The sequence below is a fragment of the Nyctereutes procyonoides genome, unplaced genomic scaffold, assembly GCF_905146905.1.
Source record: "Nyctereutes procyonoides isolate TBG_1078 unplaced genomic scaffold, NYPRO_anot_genome, whole genome shotgun sequence".
Lineage (NCBI taxonomy): Eukaryota > Metazoa > Chordata > Mammalia > Carnivora > Canidae > Nyctereutes > Nyctereutes procyonoides.
This window is the reverse complement of record NW_026575131.1, coordinates 9,033,876-9,053,596: the sequence shown is the minus strand read 5'-3', so window position 1 is coordinate 9,053,596 and position 19,721 is coordinate 9,033,876. Positions and strand designations below refer to the sequence as shown.

The window sequence follows — 19,721 nt, the reverse complement described above, 5'->3', positions numbered from 1 at the left end:
CGCTATTCCATTGTATGACTGTAGCTTATTTAGCCATCCCTTTCATGATGAACATTTGGGTGATTTTTCTTTGTTTCTTTACTATAAACAGTATTGTAGCAAACGTCCTCATACAAGGTCACTCTTTGTGTGTGTGTGTGTGTGTGTGTGTGTGTGTGAGAGAGAGAGAGAGAGAGAGAGAGAGAGAGAGAGAGAGAGACTAGAATATTTTTAGATTATACTCAGAAGTGGAGGGATCCCTGGGTGGCGCAGCGGTTTAGCGCCTGCCTTTGGCCCAGGGCGCGATCCTGGAGACCCGGGATCAAATCCCACGTCGGGCTCCCGGTGCATGGAGCCTGCTTCTCCCTCTACCTGTGTCTCTGCCTCTCTCTCTCTCTCTCTCTCTGTGACTATCATAAATAAAAAATAAATAAAAAATTTAAAAAAAAAAGAAGTGGAATTGCTGGATCATAGGGTATGTACATCTTCCTTCACTGTTGCTAGATACTACCCAATTGTTTTTCAAAGGGGCTGGACCAATTTGCATGTTTACTTGGAGATTATGGGAGCCCCTGTTGCTCCACATTCTTGTCAGCACCTAGGATTGCCCTACCCATCTAATGGGAGTCAAACTGGGTCTCATTTTGTTTTCTGTTTATTTATTTGTTATTCTAGGAAGACTTTTTTATTTTTGTAAAATGGCATTTATCAGTATTTTTCTTTCCAGTTTGTGTTTTTCTAGGTTCTTTTTAGCAGAAGAAACATTCCTTCTTATGTTTCTTTTCCTACCACCAAGGTTTTAAATATAACCTCCTACATTTTCTTCCATAGTTTCAAAGATTTGCCTTTTTTGTTTTAGTGCTTTAATCTATCTAGAATATATTTTTGTGAACTAAGGTAGAGGTCTTATTTTTCTATATTAAAAAATATGTGTGTGTATGTGTAAAATCATTTCCTAAAAATAACCCCCAAAATGACAACCAGTGGAATTCACTCTATTTCTAAACAGTCTACCCTACCCCCTGACCAACCCATATAGCACCACTGTCACATACTGTGCTCTCATTTGCAAAGGGTTCGGTTTTGTCTGATTAGTCAGCTTACCTAATACTGCTCTAGTATTGCCTGTTTTACTATCACTTTAGAGGAAATCTCAATTTCTGATAGGGCAAACACTTCAACAAAAATTAAAAAATATAACCTATAGACCTTACTTTTTTTTTTTATCACACAGCAGTAAAGTTAGAAATTAAAAGTACAAAGCTTTATAAAAAAAAAAAAACCTTTGGAACTAAAATAAATATAATTCTGAATAATTCATGGGTCAAAGAAGAAGTTGCCATGGAAATTATGAAATATTTATATCTGCATGACCATGAAAGTATCACTCATTAAAACTTCTAGGATGCAGCTAACTTGTAGCATTAATGGCATTAATTTTCAATTATTCTTATTTTCTAATGTATGTACTTTTTAAATTATATTTTCTAATTGGACATAGCTGACACACAGGAACACTATTAATTTCTATAACGAGCCATCTTGCTGAATTCTCTTCAGCAGTAAGTATGATATTTGCTGTTGGTTTTTGGTAAATATCCTTTATCAGACTAAGGACATTCCTATTTTTTCTGATTTGCTAAGAGTTTTCGTCGTAAAACAAAACTGTGAAAAGTCAGAAGTATGCCTTTTAAAAGTCAAGAATACCAGGGCCCCTGGGTGGTTGAGTCGGTTAAAGGGCCTTACTCTTGATTTTGACTCAAGTCATGATCTCAGGGTTCTGGGATCAAGCCCCACATCAGGCTCAGCACTCCGCAGGGAGTCGGCTTCAGGACTCTCTCTCCTCTTTTGCCCTTCCCCCCACTTGCTTGCTTACACATGTGCAGTCTCTCTAAAATAAATAATCTTTTTTAAAAATTAAAAAATAAAAGTTAAGAATACTACTTCTCTCCCATTTCTCTTCACACTGTACAAGATGGGAGTCCTAGCCAATATAATTAGGCAAGAAAAAGAAGTAAGAGGTTATAAAAGAAGAGACAAGGCCACCATGATTTAGAACTAATCAGTGAGTAGCTTCCAGAGCATATTTTCTTATTTCTGACGCTTTATTTAACCTGTGCACCCTGAATAAAATATTCCTTCTTTCCATCTTTAAACTTAAGTCTCACTATGTTCTCTCTCAAAATCCCAGTAACTATCCTAATAATAGCTAATATTTATTGATTGCTTACTGTGTACCAGGTAGTGGCTCTATATCATCTTTTTCAATCCTTACAACAACCCCATGAAGGAGGTTATTATTAGCTTCATCTTGAAAATGACAAAACTCAGAAAATCAAGATTAGGCTGAGCTCACATGGTCAGAAAATGGCAGAAGAGGGATTGAGCCAGAGAGTCTGTCTGCAGCCCTAACTACGTACTGAACAGCAACACTAACCTACCTGTTCATGATACAGGACCTAGACATTTCTGTCCACCAGCTTTTGCTTTGGTCTGCATTCTTGTGTCTGACTTTTCTCAAATCCCTGCATATCTTTGGGACACAGTGATGAGCCAACCAAGTCCCTTTCAGGAACAGAGTACTTAGTTCCCTAGCTTCGAGTGCTGTTGGCAGACATCACAGCTGTCGGCCCTCTTTGGAACTGCTTTAAAGAGGTATCTGCTCAAGATCATGCCCCCTTCTGGGAGCAATAAGAAGGTATAAAGGCCCAGTCTCCTCACCCTACTCTGGAGAACTCAGAAGGAGCACTCCAGCTTCAGAAGTCCCCCAAGGAGTCAACTGAGGCTTTAGTAAGTGACTACACGGTAGCCCAACTTCTCCATTCACTGACTCTTGCTTTCCTTCCTTTCCTTCTGCAGGTGGGGATCCCCAAGAGTACTCGCTAATATACTCCTGCATCATAATCACTCTGTTAGCTTCCTGGGGAAACCACACTGGGATAAATCCTAATCCTTCAAAATCTACTTCAAATGCTGCATCCCCAGCATAAAACCTTCCCTGAGCCCCAACCACCAGCCCAGGTTAGAAGTCCTCCTCCCTCTGGACCAATGTCCCTCTTAATTGTATTTGAATCATGGCTACATGCCTGTCTTTGCTTCCATTCTACAGTGTGATCTCTCAGAGAGGGCACTGTAGCTGACTCATCTCTCTGTCTTCTTTAGCAACTGTCTACCACCAAGCATGGGCTCCAGTCAGACACATATGGACACAAATCTCAGCTCATCTTTATCAGCATCATGAGGCTCCTTCATCTGTAAAATGGCATGATGACAGCATCTTGTACTTAGGCTTTAAGAATTAAATATCTATGGGGAATGCTTAGCCCAGAGTCCAGCACACAGTAAGTACTCACTTTTTTTTGTTTGTTTGCTGTCTATAATTATTGTTTACCTACGGTCATGATAGCACTATTATATGTTTATTGAATGAGTTGGGAATGCCCAGTGGTGACCAGCCCAGCAGGCTCTACTAGCAGAGTGAATGCTCACGACCTCATCTCCCTGGTAGCCAGTAGAGATTGGCTGAAGAGCTTCCTCATTGCCTTGGCAGTTTGCCCACTTTGCTCTCTCTCTCTATGCAAGCCTCCTAGCTGGACCTGCCAGCATGCAAACCCTCACTCTCTCCTGCAACCAAGAAGTAAAAAATAAACTTGGCTTTGAATCCAAGGCCATTGGTGCTTTTGATCTTGGTTACAAAGCAAGGCAATTATTGGACACAAAAGCCCTGATTTATTTATGAAATGCGACAGACATCTTCGAGGCGGGAACGAAAAAGCTCACTGAAGACCAAGACCTATTGCCACACAGTAAATGGCTGCTTTCAAACACAAGCCCCCCAAATGCCTTCTCATCTCAGCTAAGAGTCTTTCCTCATTAGTGCTTCCTCCAGAACACCGCAGTTCCCAACAATCAAATTCACTTCACGGCCAGGCAAGTAATTAAATTCTGCAGGCATCAGAGCATAGAATAATGGATGGCTATTGTTAAGGAGGCTGAGACTGAAATGGAATGAATGGGCTTCAAGGCCCCATCTCAGACACCGTAGGGGCAGGAAAGGAGAACAGGCAGGATGCAGATGGAACCACCCCGCTGGGGCTCTGCAGGGGCTAGTGGATTCAGTACAGGAGCTGGAGTGGAAAACCTGTGTTTGGGGCCAGACTCTGTGCTGACCAGAGGTAGGCCTCAGTTTCCTCATCTGTAAAACAATGAGGTAAATCATCCTCCATGTGTCGTCCCAAAACCAGCAGCAGCACCAGCAGCAGCAACAAGGAGCTGGTGAGAAATGCAGATTCTCAGGCCTCTTTCCACCCTACTGAGTCAGACACTGTGGTGATGGGGCCTAGAAATCTGTTTAACAAAACCTCCAGGTGGTGTTTCTAATGCTAGAATTTGTGAACCACTGGTAGATAATGTTTAAAAATGAAGCCACAAATTCAAATGCATAAAGGGCCATGGAAGCAAAATAAAGCAGCCAACCAGTTGTGCTACACTAGGCAACAGCAGGGACCCCGGGACAGTGGGGACAGTGTGCCCTGCTTAAAGGGGCCAGCAGCTACTCAATTCCAACCAACTATGAACCCATATGGATCTGATATTGGTAAAGTTTCTTTCTTTTCTTTTCTTTTTTTTTTTTTTTTTTGAAGATTTATTTATTATTTGAGAGAAAGTGTGTGCGTGGTATGGGGCAAAGGAAGGAGGGATAGGGAGAGAATCTCCAACAGACTTCCTGTTGAGCATGGAGCCCAACATGGGGCTCAATCTCACAATCCTGAGATCATGACCTGAGCCAAAATCAAGCATTGGACACTTAACTCACTGAGCCCCTCACATGCCCCTCAGAGCTTCTTATTTCTGAAGAGAAACACAAAGCCCTGATTTTTATGTGAAATTCCACAAATTTTAGTATTGTTTTAATTTTTCTTAATATAGTAAGGGCCACACATAATATCCTTAAGAACCAAATTAGCTGAAGCCTGCCATTTTGTGGCCTCCCTTTTGAGTTGCCTTGGACCTCTATCATGATATATTCTACTCACTGTGCTCTTGACTTTCTCCAAACACTGAACTCTGAACCTCTTTCCCCACTTGGCAGACTCTTTTTTTCTTTTTTTTTTTAAGATGTTATTTATTTATATGAGAAAGCAAGAGAGCACAAGCAGGGGTAGCAGTAGAGGGAGAAGGAGAAGCAGCCTCCCCACTGAGTAGGGAGCCCTGTGTGGGGCTCAATCCCAGGACCCTGAGATCATGACCTGAGCCAAAGGCAGACACTTAACCGACTGAGCCACCCGGGCACCCCTTGCAGACTCCTATTCACCCTTCAACAACACTCAACTCAAAGCTCACTCTGTGAACTCATCCTCAATTCTCTGACCCACTTTCCACCTCTTCACTAAGAAGGCAAAGAAGAATCAAACATGGGGTTAAAGAATTGACACAGAGCAGAAAGTAACACAGGGGGAGATATGAAGCTATAAAACAGGCTTCCCCCACAGAGGAGGACTTAGGACCTCTTGGAAGAGTTACCCTATTGCTGCTTAAAAAGTCACTTAAATAGGGATGTCTGGGTAGCTCAATGGCTGAGCATCTGCCTTTGGCTCAGGTTGTAATCCTGGGGTCCTGGGATCCAGTGCTACATCAGGCTCCCTCCAGGGAGCCTGTTTCTCCCTCTACCTATGTCTCTGCCTCTCTCTGTGTGTCTCTCATGAATGAATGAATGAATGAATAAATAAATAAAATTTTAAAAAAGAAAAGCAAAATCACCTAAATAAAAACACTGAACCCATTTGACCAGAGTCTAACAAAATGGAGTTCTGAAAGACCAAATATAAAGAAACACAAGTGCAGAATTCATAAGATAGATTAAAAAACAGAAAATACCCAGGGATTCAAGCAGGGCGCTCAGAGGGAGCCAACCATGTGATGAGGCTAAGGTCAAAAAGGCAAATGCCTGCACAGGTTTCATTATTAGAAATATTGTGTCTAGAGAGCCCTGCTCTACTCCTAGCTGGTCAAACCTTCCTGGAGTATTCTGAATGGTTCTGAACATTAACTTGTGCAGGCTGGAGAAGCCTGGGACATGACATAGGTGGAGATAAAACACAAAGCCAAGTCACAAGGGAAAACCGAAGGGATCTGGAATATTTACCCAGAGGTGGCAAAGACCTGGCTGGGTGGTCATGATTTCTGTCCTTGAGCCACTGACAAGTGTCCATGTGGATTGATCTGTGCAGCCCTCAAGATGTGACCAGGACCATAAGTATAAACACTGAGATTTCATCTCAACTTTGGGGAGAATTTTCTATTGATCATGGTTATCCCCAGATGGAATGAGCCATACTGAGAGGTAATAAAGACCCTTTATGAGGCAAATCTAGCAGAGGGAGAATGACACCTGCGGAGGATGATAAAGGGACAGGAACAGAGACCTATGGACATTTATTGTTTTATTTCTCCTTTTTTTTTTTTTTTAAAGAGAGGAAGACAGAGCAAGAGCAAGCAGGTGAGTGTGGGGGGGGCGGGGGGACAAGAGCAGAAGGAGAGAGAATCTTAAGCAGAGCCTGATATGGAGCTCAATCTTACAACCCTGCAATCATGACCTGAGTCCAAATCGAGAGTCAGATGCTTAACTGACTGAGCCCCCCAGGTGCCTCTTTCCTTTCTTGTAAGAGGACCCTGTGGGTTAGGTGGAGCTGAGTGTACACCCGGCTTCAGGGGTGGGATATTTCCAGGCCTGGTCAGTCAGAGCACTGCGTCTCGCTGCCCACAGGTGCAGCTTCAGGAGTGCTAGTGTGACCCAGGATGGGCAACCAGAGCCCGTGAAACTCAATTCTGCAAGAAGGGTGCTCTCACTTCCCATGGGACTTTGAAGCTGGTGGGATATAAGCTGGGAGCTGCAGGGGGTCATGTGGTTCGCACATGGAGACAGACTATGAGAGAGCCCTTCACCGCATGTCTAAAATATTTTAGAAAACAGAGAAAATTGGAACAGAGTTGCAGAGAGATGGAGTTCTTTTGTGCTCCTGGCACCCCCAGGCCTGGAGCCAGCCTCAGTTCTGGAGAGCTGGTAAGTCCCTTTCCTCCTTCAAGACTGCGGAGCTGGGTTTCTATTGTTGGTTACCATAGAAGCCCTGACAACTATGATGGCCTCTAAGGTCTCATCTAGTTCCTTTAGCTATGACGAGTCTTTGACACTTAAAGCAAGGGCCACTGGCATGCATTCTTCTACCAGCCCACAGGAATCCTAGGATGGCTTGTGGAATGTGAAGTGCTGCCTCCAGTCTTAAGAAGAGAATGCACTATGAAAGGGGAACTGGAGAATCATGAGGAGGTAAGTTATGAAGTCAAAGAGCATCCCGACCCAAGCCCACGAAGGACACCTGGCCTGGAAGCTACTCCCACGTCCTGCAGATGCATGGGGAGAGCATGACTTAGTGGTATGGTGAAGCAACACCCACCCGAGTGCTAGGACCCAGCTCAGGAACGGGGCGGGGGGCTCCATTCTTCAGGGTCACAGGTGAGCCACCAATTAGTGAGCACCTGCTGGATGCCAGGCCTGTGCTGGACACTTGGCCTACCTCCACTCTTCAGAGCAGCCTCCTGACGTAGACACTGTCACAGCCTCCATCTCCCAGATGCAAAATCTGAGGCTCTGAGACTTGCTCAGGTTCGTAAGGCAGTGAGGGGCAGCTCTGGGACAAACTGCAGAAGCCCAGCCATACTGCCTCCTGCTGGTGATGACTGTGGGCCAAAAGAGGGCAAGTCTGGGTTCTCTGGCAGGTTTGCAGGCTCGACCTCCTCATCTGTAGAATGGGGTGAGTGACAATCCCCTCCCCAGTCTCACCAGGGGCTGGCCTCGCTGTTGTTCTGAAGTCTGCGGGAGCTATTAGTACATAAGGAGTCCAGCCTCCGTGCCCAGATTATCTATAACTGATGTGACACAAAGGGATCGCATTGTGCTAAATCAACTAGCCAGGCCCGTCCCCAGCTCTCTCCTGGCCCACAGGGGCCAGGTCGCTTCCTTTGTTCTGCAGGCACAGGCCTGGTAACGAGGCAGCCAGAAGCTCAGCTGTCGACCTTTTTTCATTATTTTCTACCCTGTTAACCTCCATCACCAGTGACGCTCCTGTCAGACTAAATGAGAACTGAAAAGATTTACCTCACTTGTCCCAGGCCTCAGTCAGGAAAAAAGACCCTTCATTTCCTAACAGCCCTGATGACCCTTTCTCTGCGAGTCACTCCCATCCAGGAAAAAGATGTGACAACATCAGGCGGGGACTTGTGACTAGACCAGGTGATTGGAATCACCCCAGTATGGCTTTGCAAAGCGCTGTGGGGTTTTTATTCTTTATTGCACTGTACTTACCTTCATAATTATGTTTGCTTACACAAATATTAAACTTAGACGTTTCATAAACACGGCCCCAGGAGGAACCCAGTGTCTATTGGGTGGTGGGAGAGAATGAGTCTGTGATTACAGTTCTGCTGAAGAAGTCATCCTCAAAGTGGACAATCCAAATACTGACCACAGACAGATTATTACATTTCCAATCAACTTGTCCTCTTCCTCATGCTTCTAGCAATCCCAGGGCACCTAATCCTGGGATTGCTAGGATCCCAGGCACCTGGCAAGAACAAATGAGCTCAATAATTTTACTAGTAACACTCTGATGGACTGGTTGGTACAATGCTGGCCAGCTTTCCTGAACTCCCACTCTCTATGCCTTACTTGCGGTTAACGTCCCCATAGTCCTCCCTAAGGCCGTGTGGGTCTTTTTATCTCCATCTCACAAATGAAGAAACTGAGGCACAGAGTTAAAGTAATGACATCCAAAGACACACAGCTGATAAACAGTGGAACCAGAATTATGAACTCAGATATTTAAGAATTCTGGACCCAGAGACCACACCCTGAGCCACTCCCTCAATAATACCTCCCCCTCCTTCACACGCAGTTTCCTTTAACCCCCACACTGCCCTGGGAAGTAGGTGATCTTAACTCCTTTTGATAGACACAGAAGATGAGGCTCACAGAGGCTAGAGGACTAGCCCATTTTACAGAGAAGGAAACTGAGGTCCATAAAGGTAAGTTCTAGTCTACAAACAGTTCCACAGCATCTACTTTGCTAGGCACTGTGCAAGGGGTTGGGACACACAGACCTCAGGGTGCATACAAGTGACTGCTCCCTGCACTCCTGACTTCTGGGCATTTTTATGGTTAAAACCTTTCTGAAAACAACCAAGCACTTTGTCAAAAGCCTTAAAAATGATCAAGCTTTTGACCCAAAAATTCTTGTTGCAGAAACCAACTGTAAGATAATAGCAGTGAATGTGACAAAAGTATATATATACAAAAAAGCTCACCACAGTGTTATTTGGAAAAATAAAATAATGGAAATAACATGAGTGTTCAACAATAAAAGATTGATTAAATAAATTAGGATAAGCTATATCATGAAACACTATGGAATCATCAAAAAATGGTACAGAAATATATTTATTGACCTGGGAAAATTTTGCAATACAGTGTTATATAATTTATTAGGTGACATAAGCAGACAGAAAAATCATATATGTGGTCTCATCCATGTTGGGAACTGTATACTGGAAAATACATCAATATGAGAATTTACAGAAAATGTATTTGCCTATGTATATATAAAGAAATCCCTATGGCACCAAACTGATTATTACAGAGTGATAACATTCCCAGTGATTTTCATTTTTGTGTGTGTGCTCATGTCCATTTTTCCAAAGCTCCTACAATGTACATCTAGTACTTTCCAACCCTGCAGAGATTTTTATTTTTGTGAGGGTGGTGGCTAAAGTGGCTAAGACCACCAGCCATATCTAGGATTCAGACTCAGGGTCTGGGACACCACATCCAGCCCTCGGCCCCTTGCACCCGGCAACACACCTGCCCTCTTGATCTCATGTCCCCAAACTACATCTCACCCTGGCTGCCAGTGTGTCATGGTCAGCCTGGGGCAGAGATATCTGAGCACAGATATTGGGGTGGCCCGCTTGCCTACCTTTTTGAAGAGTCTGATGACATCCTCACTGATCTGTGAAAGGCGGACGATGACATTGTTCATGAAGATGTCGTTGAGGGTGGCATGATCTCGACTCTCTCGCCTGGTCTGATGCAGGACCAGATACCAACAGTTCACAGGTGAGAGGAGGTACTGGTCCTTTCTGTGGAAACCAAGGCAGCTCAGATTGGCCTCAATGGAACTGTCATCCATACAGTGTTCTGCATTGTCATCCACCATAGCTCTTTTGACCCTCAAGGGGCCCTTTCAAGTTCAGTTTCATTAGAACACAGTTACAGGTGGTGAAGAAATTCCCCCAAGGTCCCAGAGCAGTGTTGGGGCAAAATCCAGGTCTTCTGGCTCTAAGATCTATCCCATTCTCCTCTCCCACTGCATGTGGCATCTGCTATGTGCATCACTCCCTTCGGGCAGAAGCTGCCTTCCCTGGAGCTAAGAAATATTCAACCAATTGTGTTTGAAATACTCATATTAGTTCTAAAACTATGCAGTGGAAAAACAAAAAGTGAACTCTTCCTTTTCCCTTCCCTGCCCCCCGCCAAGCCCCTTTGTCCTCTCCCAGGGCCAGCCTCTGTCTCCTGACCTCTTGGAAACACATGCCTTTGTCTCTCAATGAAACTGGGGGCTTGGAGCGTTTCAGGTTCTGTATTTGGGAGGATGTTAACCCATCTTCCCAAATGGGATGCTTGGGTAAAGTACATACAAGACAAATCTCTCTCCTGTTACCACTGATAAATTCTTAGCATCCTCTTAGCTGGGTGTTACACTAAAACAGGGGTTCTCAAAGTGAGAACCAGAAGCAACATCAACCTCAGACCAACCACATCACCGGGGATCTTATTAGAAATTCAGATTCTTGAGCCCCACTCCAGACCTGCTGAATCAGAAACTCTAGAGGTGGTAATCTGAGTTTTAACATGATTTATGCTAAAGTCAGAGAACCACAGTTCTATACACCATAGTTTCCCAAGGCTTGAGAAATGGGATGTTTCTGAAAAATGAAATGAGGGAATATCCCTTTCTTGTCTACACTTTCCCAAAGGCCCCTCTGTTATCTTCAGTAAAGAGTATATACATCCTATTCTCCAGGAAGAAAGAGGGAAGCGTAATCAGAGACCAAAATCAAACCCGTAAACTCATGTGGCCACATGTGGATTGTGCTATGTTCTTGCCCTCTAACCCTGATTCTTTCCTTCCTCCACTTCCTAGGGTGGGAAGGAGATGTTGGATAGGCATGAAGAGGAGGACAGGACCTCCCGAGGGTGGTGGTCTCCAAGGTCCCCCAGCCCACTCCAAGGGCTGATCACAGATGCACTCAAGCTACCCACTGTCAGCGTTTCTGAGGAAGGGAATTTTGCTAACTCTCACTATGACCACCTCATCCTCCCACAGCCTAAGGGATGTGCTGAGGTTGCAGCCCTGACAGCCTCTGGGCATGGGCACCCATAACACCCCCATGCCCCACACCCCACCCCCAACTCCTGAGCTTGGGAAGGACAGGTAAGGAGGGGCCTCTTGACTTATAGGAATTTTCTTGCTGCTACCAAGTGAGCTGAAAAATCTATCTAGGCAGCAGGCATTGAGGAGAAGGGAATTTGGGTTACAGGATGGTTATGATAGAAAACACCTAAAGAAAATGGAAGGGATGGGCTGCCACAGAAAAAAAATGAACAAATTGCTTCTTCACTTATAGCCTAGAGAAAAGGCTAGAACATGAAAATTCAATGACCCAGCTCAAATCCCACAGCATTTACTCCATCAGGTCTCAGGTGGGCCGTGGGTGACGGTTACACAGATGCGCCTTGGAGGGGCGCCTTCTCAAGTGGCTGAGGCAGAAGAAAGGATCCCGGTGGAAGGTAATGAAGTGCTATAATAGAGATCACATGCAGAGTGTCAGTTCTGCTTGAGAGGTTGGAGGAGACACCGCTCTCCTCCTGTGCTCTCCACATCGCGGGCACACAGTCCCTTTGTGCCAGGTGCCCTTCCACCTAGGGCCTTCACGCATGCTGTTCCCTCCATCTGGAATCCATGAGCCCCAGCCCTTCTCTTTACTGCCTCCTCCTCTTCCTCTAGGCCTCACCTCATGGTACCTTTGCAGAGAGCACACCTGTGACCACACGCTTAGGCATCGGTTCTCAGACTGTGGAACCCGGGCCAGCAGCATGGGCATCAGTTGAGAACTTGTTGGAAATGCAAGTTCTCAGGGCCAGGCCATTTAGTAAGACACCCCATTTGTAAGCCCAGCATTAATGTTTGAACCAGCCCTCTGGGGGTTCTAGCACACTCAGGTAGAGAACATTTTTCTTAAAGGAATTTCCATTCCCACCCCTCACCGTCAAGTTACTTCAAGGACTGTTCTGTTCCTGGCACCATATTCAGCACCCAGTAATGTGCCTGACTCATAGTAGATACTATGGATATAGTATATGTATAGATACTATAATAGATACTCGTGAGAAAAGTACCCATTTGTTCTGGGCCTTGAAGAATAGATAGGACTTTTTCAAACAGGCAGAGGCGTGGGGGAGAGAGAAAATTGTAGACAAGACACAGGGCACCAGGGATAAAAGATAGATAAGTAGCTCAATAGAGCCAGAACTTCGAATATGTTAGGGGAAGCCTGGTAGGACATGAGGCTGGAGAGACAGATTAAGGGCTTAACTGTAGGTGAGCTAATGAGCTTGGAATTTATTCTCTAAACCACATGGGTTCTCTTCCTGGGCTGCACACTAGAATCACCTGAGGAGCTTTAAGAAAACACCAAGACTAAAAGAGAGAGAGAGAGAGAGAGAGAGAGAGAAAACATCAAGACTCAGGCCCAATCCAAGAACAATTAAATTAAAATCTCTAGGTGCAGAGCCTTAGTATTGGTATTCAAAAAAATATCTTCTATACGATTCTAATGTGCAGCCAGGGCTAAGAATGCCTGGCAGGCAGAGAAGAGTCATGAAAGTTACTTAAGCAGAGGTATGATCTAACCAATGTGAGTTTAGCTCACTGAGGGCAGATTGCAGGAGGGGTGGGTGGATGGATGGATGGGTGAGTGGGTCAACAGATGAGTAAGTGGACGGGTGAGTGGATGGATGGATGAGTGGAGGGATTAGTGGGTAGATGGATGGGTGGAGGAGTGGAGGAGTGAGTGGATGGATGGGTAGATGGGTGGGTAAGTAGGTGAATGAGTAGATGGGTGGATTGGTGGATGGATGAGTGGACTGACAGATGGATGAGTAGATGGGAGGATAGATGGGTGTGGGCATAGGCATGGGGCTGGAAGGGAAGAGGACCAGGCAGGACTTGTTCAGTCCAGGAGAAGAGAGGACCTGGGTGGGTGGCCAGAGAAGTCTGGTCCTGAGAGGTACCTCAACAGAAGGACAGATAATCTTGGAGACCTTCTGGAAATAGAAAGGAAGGAGGAGGAGGGAGGAGTAGATAGTGATTCTAAGATTTTCTGGGTGGATGTTGATGACACACACTGAGATAAGAACTGCAAGGGAGAAGCAAGTTCGGGCAGAAAACATTTTGCACATCCCATTTTTCACTGCTTCCTAGGTGCTGATAGGAATGGAAAGATTAAGGGAGAGATGAGATAATTGAGCTGTTACTTAAATTACTTCAGGGGCTTAGCTCAGTCTGAGATGCAAGAATTGAACAGCATCAGGGAATTAAATGTACAAAATTTATGGAAGTCACAGCCAGAAGGTGAATTTCAAGTGGGAGAGAAAGAAGACAAGTGATCTTGAAAGGGTCCAGAAGTGCTGGGATGACTTGGGGACCGTTAAATTAGGTCACCTGGTCAGAGAGACTCTGTAAGAGAAAGACAGAAAGGACAGCCCTTTCCTTAGCAGCAGCTGTGGGGAGGAGGCAATCTGAGCAGTCTCAGACTGAATATTGCAGGGAAGCAGGGGGCACAGAGGCAAGAGGGAGAAAGTTACCTGAAAGTGATGAAGACTCATCAATCTAGAGAGAGCGGCTGCTGGGAAGACCAGGGCCTTGAGTCCTCTCAGGCTTCACTCACTCTGTGTGTGTGTGTGTGTGTGTGTGTGTGTGTGTGTGTGTGTGTACACGCGCGCGCACACACCCAGGGCACAGCTAGTCACTGAGCATGCAGCAGGGACCACAGCAGGCAAGACCCTGCTCCCACAAGCCTTCTGTCCCCGTAAGGGGGACCCACACGGGAACAGAAGGTGATGACACAGTGTCCTGAATGCAGTGATGAGAAGGAGCTGTGGAGCAGAGGAGGGCCCCCTTGCCCACATTTGCTGGTGAGGTGGCGGATGGCTTCCCAGAGGAAGCACTTTCTAGACTGAGAAAGGCTACAATGGAGTTTGAAAGGGCAGAGCTTTCCAGATGGAGAAATATGGTGAACAAAGGCCCAGAGAGAGGCCGGAGAGAGCATGTGAGTAGAACATAGTCAAGGGAGGGCTCAAGCATGTTCTGGGGTAGAGGTGGGAATGACAAATGAGATTGGAACAACAGGAAGAAGCCACATTGCCAAGGACCTTTATAAGTCCCATTAGAGTTTGAGCTTTGTCCTCAAGTCAGTGGGGGAGCCATCCAAGAGTCTAGAGCAGAGGAGTAAAAGGGTAAAATTGCATTTGCAGACTCTTGCTTTGAATACTCTATGGAGGATGGGCTCAAGGGGGCCAGGAGAGAAGTCGAGGGATTCAAGAAATACCTAAATAGTGAACTGGGCCTGGAGACTGAGCAAACGGGGGTGGGGAGGGAGGAAGAGACGTCCACGACAATTCCCAAGTTTCCCTGTCTGGGCACTTGGGAGAGCAGAGATGGCATCTGCTAGGCTGAGGGGGAGCAGGACAGTGGTGAGGTAGGGAGGGAAGGAGAGGAGCTCTGTTTGAACATGACAAGTCTAGAGGGCTTATGGAACACCCAGATGGTGATATCTGAGCGGAGAAACAAATGGAGAAGCTGGTACCAAGCACCCGGATGGTATCTGAAACCATGGAATGATATGGAACTCTTTACAAACGTGCATGACCATGTGGCAGAAGAGGCCACTCCTTGGGAGGCCTGGCCAGGCTGTAGCTGGAGGGATGGTGCAAGGCCGGGCTCCTCCCCTCCTCCTTTGGTTACCTAGGATGGGATGACGGGCCAGCTCATCCTTCTCTACAGAGATGCTGCCCCACGCCTGTCATCCAACCAGCGGGTCCATCCTCTTGCTCTATCCTAGCATGGGAGACTGTTTGTTCCTCTCTCCTCACTTCCTCCTAGCCCTTGTTCCCTTTGTGTGGGGCAGCTCATTTGTAGACTAAAAGGCTGGGGTGAACAGCACTGTCCACAGCCAGCTGCAGAGCTAACCACTCTGTGGAGAGCTGCCACTTGTGGTCTTGGCCACAATGGTACCAGGTTCTCCTGGATCAGAAAGAAGAGGCAAGAGCCGCAGATGGGACCCAGCATGACAAAGCAGAAAGATGCCTGGACTTGAGGGTGGGTGTTCCACCTGTGTCCAGCACACTGCCTATGTGACTTTATGCAGGACACTTAACCCCTGTGGCCTGGCTACTCAAACTACCGTTAGCCTTGGGATTAGACACCAGAAAACAGCTCCATGGTCATTCATTCAGCAGTTCACCCACTCAATACATCTTTATTGAGTATTTCATATGGGCTAGATTCCAGGGACATAATTTTGAGCACAACAGACTTAGTTCCAACCTCCGTGGAGTTTATAGTTTACTAAGGGATACAGACACCCCTTGAGGAAGCCTGCAAATGCATGTCAAGTTAACAACTGCAGAAAGTGCTAGAACAACAGTATGTTGCCATGAGGGCCCAAAACAAGGGGACTTGGCCTGCGGGTCCCTGAAGTAATCCCTGAGGAAGGGGTGTTTAGGCTGGACTCTAAAGAAAGAGTGTAGGGGGAGGTGGGTAAAGGGAATGGGGTTCAGGGGGAGGGACCCCAGCAAAGGGAACAGAGTGGGCAAAGGTCAGGGGAGTTTGGTACAAATAAGGAACTGAATAAAGGCCTACATGGCTAGAGCCCAGGAAGCAAGGTGGAAGAGGGGACAGGTGCAGAGTGTTGGGGGCTCCAGCCAACACATCAGTCACCATCCCACTGACCATCTGGATTCTATGGGGACCACAGGAAGAAGCACCCAAACCACACACAGCAGACCTTTTTTTAGGAGGTTACTTGTCTCTTTCGAGAATGGGAACTCTTTGACCTCTGAGACCCAGATCCCCATGCCAGCAGCCATTTCTGCCCGTTGTGGCCACACTTTTAGAAGATGTCACAGTGAACCTGACCGGCACTCCCCCTCAAGGCACATCTTGAGCAGCCTTTCTACTTTTCCTATCTTGCATCCCAGTGTCTGTCTATGCAGCAGGCAGAAGCTGCTGAGCTAAGGCATGATGTGAGAACTTTCACATATACATGTATATATATTTTCTTTTCTTTTTCTTTTTTTTTTTTTTTGGCCAAAAAACAGCAATGAAATTTTCTGGTGAGTCACAGCTTTCTTTCTTTGGCTAGGGGAGTTGGCTATGAAGCTCCATGAGACTGCAGCTAGAGAGGCAAGGCCTTGCCGAGCTGGTGAGCTAGGGAAATGAAATTAGCAATGAGCCAGCTTCTCGGCTGGAGGCTGGAAAATTCTGCTTAGCAAACAGAACCTATTTCCAGGCCTGCAGAGCCCCACGCTTGCAGATGAATCCAAATCCACTGCCCTGGGACTGTGGATCCTCTGGGAGAGAGGCAAGCTCATGCAGCTGACACCATCCCCAAAGATGCCAGATCCCTGCCTCTGGCTTCCTGCTCTCCTCCAGGACGTCCTTGGGTCTTATATTGCTTCCTCAGTGGGCTGCCAACAAAGTTGCCCCTGAAAAGAGCTCCTTCAATTAGTTCCAGGGCCCAAAGGATATGGGTAACTTTTTGCTACCTAAGCCACCCAAAGCAGGATTTGGAATTCACTGCCCTTGCTTGGAGGATGATTCATTAATTCCACAAATATTAATGGAGTGCCGTCTTTTGTGCCAGGCAATGGTAAGCAAAAGGAATCATGCTTCCTGGCTCGTGGAGTGTACAATCCAGTGGGGGCCTTAGGTGAAAATCAAATACTCATATAAATAAATAGAAAATTGCATCAGTAGTAGGGGCTATGAAGTAGAAATGCATAGTATCTCAAGGGTCTTTAATGGGGGGTTATCCCGCCCCAGGAAGGTGGAAATGAGTTGACCACGGTGGTCTTTCTTGTTACTGAGACTTCAGTTGAGATGTTTCTCCTGCATGAGGCCTTCCCTGACTCTCAGTGGCTCCCTGATCTCCAGCACAAAACCCTATTTTATTGTCATTACTGCACTACCATTCCTGAGATTTGTCCCGTTCATTTACTTTCTGTTTCTGGTCTTTGACTCCTCTCAAGCTTACATCTGTTATGTTCACCACCATTCCTCTGGTGCCAGGCAGGACTGGGCACACAGTTGGCTGAAGAGATGGAAAGCATCTCGGAGGATAAGTTGAAACCAGAAAGACAGGCAGATTTCAGCATACCCCAGGGATGAGGGAGAGCATTCCCAGCAGCAAGTGTGAAGGCTCTGTGTGCATGGATGCCTTGTTACACTGAGAGAAGGTATGTGTGGCCAGAAGGCAAAGGGGAGGTGACCAAGGGTGGCGATGAGGCCAGAGAGGTATAGCATGAGCTGGAGCCCTGAAGAGCATCTGGGCTGGCTACCACTGTACACAGGGCTGCTGTACCACAATGGAGGCTCAAACAGCAGAAATGTGTTGTCTCGACGTTCTAGAGGCTACAAGTCTGAGATCAAGATGTCAGCAGGGTTGGTTCTTTCTGGAGACTAAGAGAGACCCTGTTCCATGCCCCTCCTCGACATTCTGGTGGTTTGCTGGTAATCTTTGGTGTTGCTTAGCCTGCAGACATATCACCCAATCTCTGCCTTTAAGTTCATATGATGTTTACCTCGTGTGTGTGTGTGTGTGTGTGTGTGTCCAAACTTCCCCTTTTTATAAGAACACCAGTCATGCTGGATTAGGGCTCACCCTGATGCTCATGTTAACCTGATTGTCTCTTTCCAAATAAGGTCACCTTCTAAGGTACTGGGGGTTAGGACTTCAACATGTGAATTTGGGGAGGACACAACTCAACCCATAATAGGCTGCTGTCGCAAGTGGATCAAGAGCCCAAGGAGAGTTTATGTGACCACTCAGGCATCTTTCTTGTAGTCTGTCAGAGGAGTGAATGGGCCTGTGATGCAGAGGAAAAGTCTGACCCCATCAGCTGGCATTCAAGGCCAGTCCAGCCCTTTCCCTCAGCCCCCCTCTCTGCTTGCAGAAACCTTCTCCAGGCAGTGGACAAAGCTCTGAACCAGGGATGGGTTTCTTCATTTATCTATTTTTTGCTTTCCAAGGAATCTGAAGCCATTGTACTGGGAGTGGGAGAGGTTCAGATCCTGACTCTGCTGCTAACCAGCTGTGTGTTCTTGGGCTTGTCACTCTGCCTCTCTGAGGCTTTACTGTCTCATCTATCATATGGGTGGGTGAGCAATTCAGCAGCCAGGGAGGGCCTTCAGATACTGACAACATCAGCTGTATTTTCCAAAACCTAAGTGCATACACATGATCTGACAAAGGCTTTTTTTGTTCCTGATTCCCCAACTTATTTATTTGAAAAGCCTCATAAGAAGGATAGATGTGAAAAAAATGAGTGGCCATTACATAGACCCTTTTGTGTATTTAGTTTCAATGACAGAACAATGAGGCTACTGAAATCTGAGAAGGGGGTAGCTAGCTCCTCCGAGCTCCAGGTGTCCGTGCCTTGGCACCTGTGCACATTCCGTCTTCACTTGCTTGGAATGCCTTCCTCTATTCTTGCCACATGGTAAAAACCCACTCTCCGAAGTCTTGTTCACAAGGCTCTTCCTTCATGGATTCCTGAGATCTGTCTAAACCACTCATGTGGATCTTCTCAGATTGTTACCTTTGGATATCTTTCATGTTGTTGCAAGCCCCACTCACATGTGTGGAGCTTGTTCCCTCACTTATTCAATAAGGAACAATTTCTTGTGTTTCTTTGTGGGTTTTTTTAATCTAATTTTTAAAATTTATTTGAGAGAGAGAAAGCATGAGCAGGAGGGAGGGGCAGAGGGAGAGGGAGAAGCCAACTCTACACTGAACAGGGAGCCCCATGTGGGGCTCAATCCCAGGACCCTGGGATCACAACCCACGTGGAAGGCAGACGCTCAATTGACTGAGCCACCACCGGTCCACTAAAAGTCCTAGAATCACATGGTCTAAGATGAAAGCTCTGTGACCAAGATGATGCAGAGCTGGTCACAGACCCACTATTGCTCAGGCTTGATTCCTCAGAGGAAAAATCTTGATGATGTTATCAGAAGAAAGGGAGAGAGATGCTAAGCAGGAAAGAATAACAGACATCTATTCTGTCATCCCGTGTGAAGAATGGGACCCTAGATGAGGCAGGGAAGGCTAATTCTGAAGGGAGTCACAGAAACATTTGCATTGGGCCTTGAAGTACACATAAGACTTTGCCAGGTGGAAAGGACAAAGACGGGAGCATCCCTGCAGGCAGAGTAGCCTGAGAGTGAAGTTGTGAAGTCAAAACAGATGCAGATTGTTCTGGAGCTCACTGCCTAGGGCAGGACTGAGGGAAGGCACAGTGGAAGTGGAAGCAGTTGTGGCAGGAAAGAGCTCATAAGCCAAGCCTGAAT

At 46.3% G+C, this 19,721-nt stretch overlaps 1 protein-coding gene across 2 annotated transcripts in view; it reads right to left on the bottom strand.

Moving 5' to 3' along the window:
- SRGAP3 (SLIT-ROBO Rho GTPase activating protein 3) overlaps positions 1-19,721 on the bottom strand; it is a 249,479-nt gene that overhangs the window by 97,795 nt on the left and 131,963 nt on the right. For both annotated transcript variants that reach the window (XM_055344234.1, XM_055344236.1), the window contains exon 3: positions 10,008-10,170. In XM_055344234.1, the coding sequence (XP_055200209.1) occupies positions 10,008-10,170 (163 nt within the window). The remainder of the gene's footprint in view (positions 1-10,007; positions 10,171-19,721) is intronic.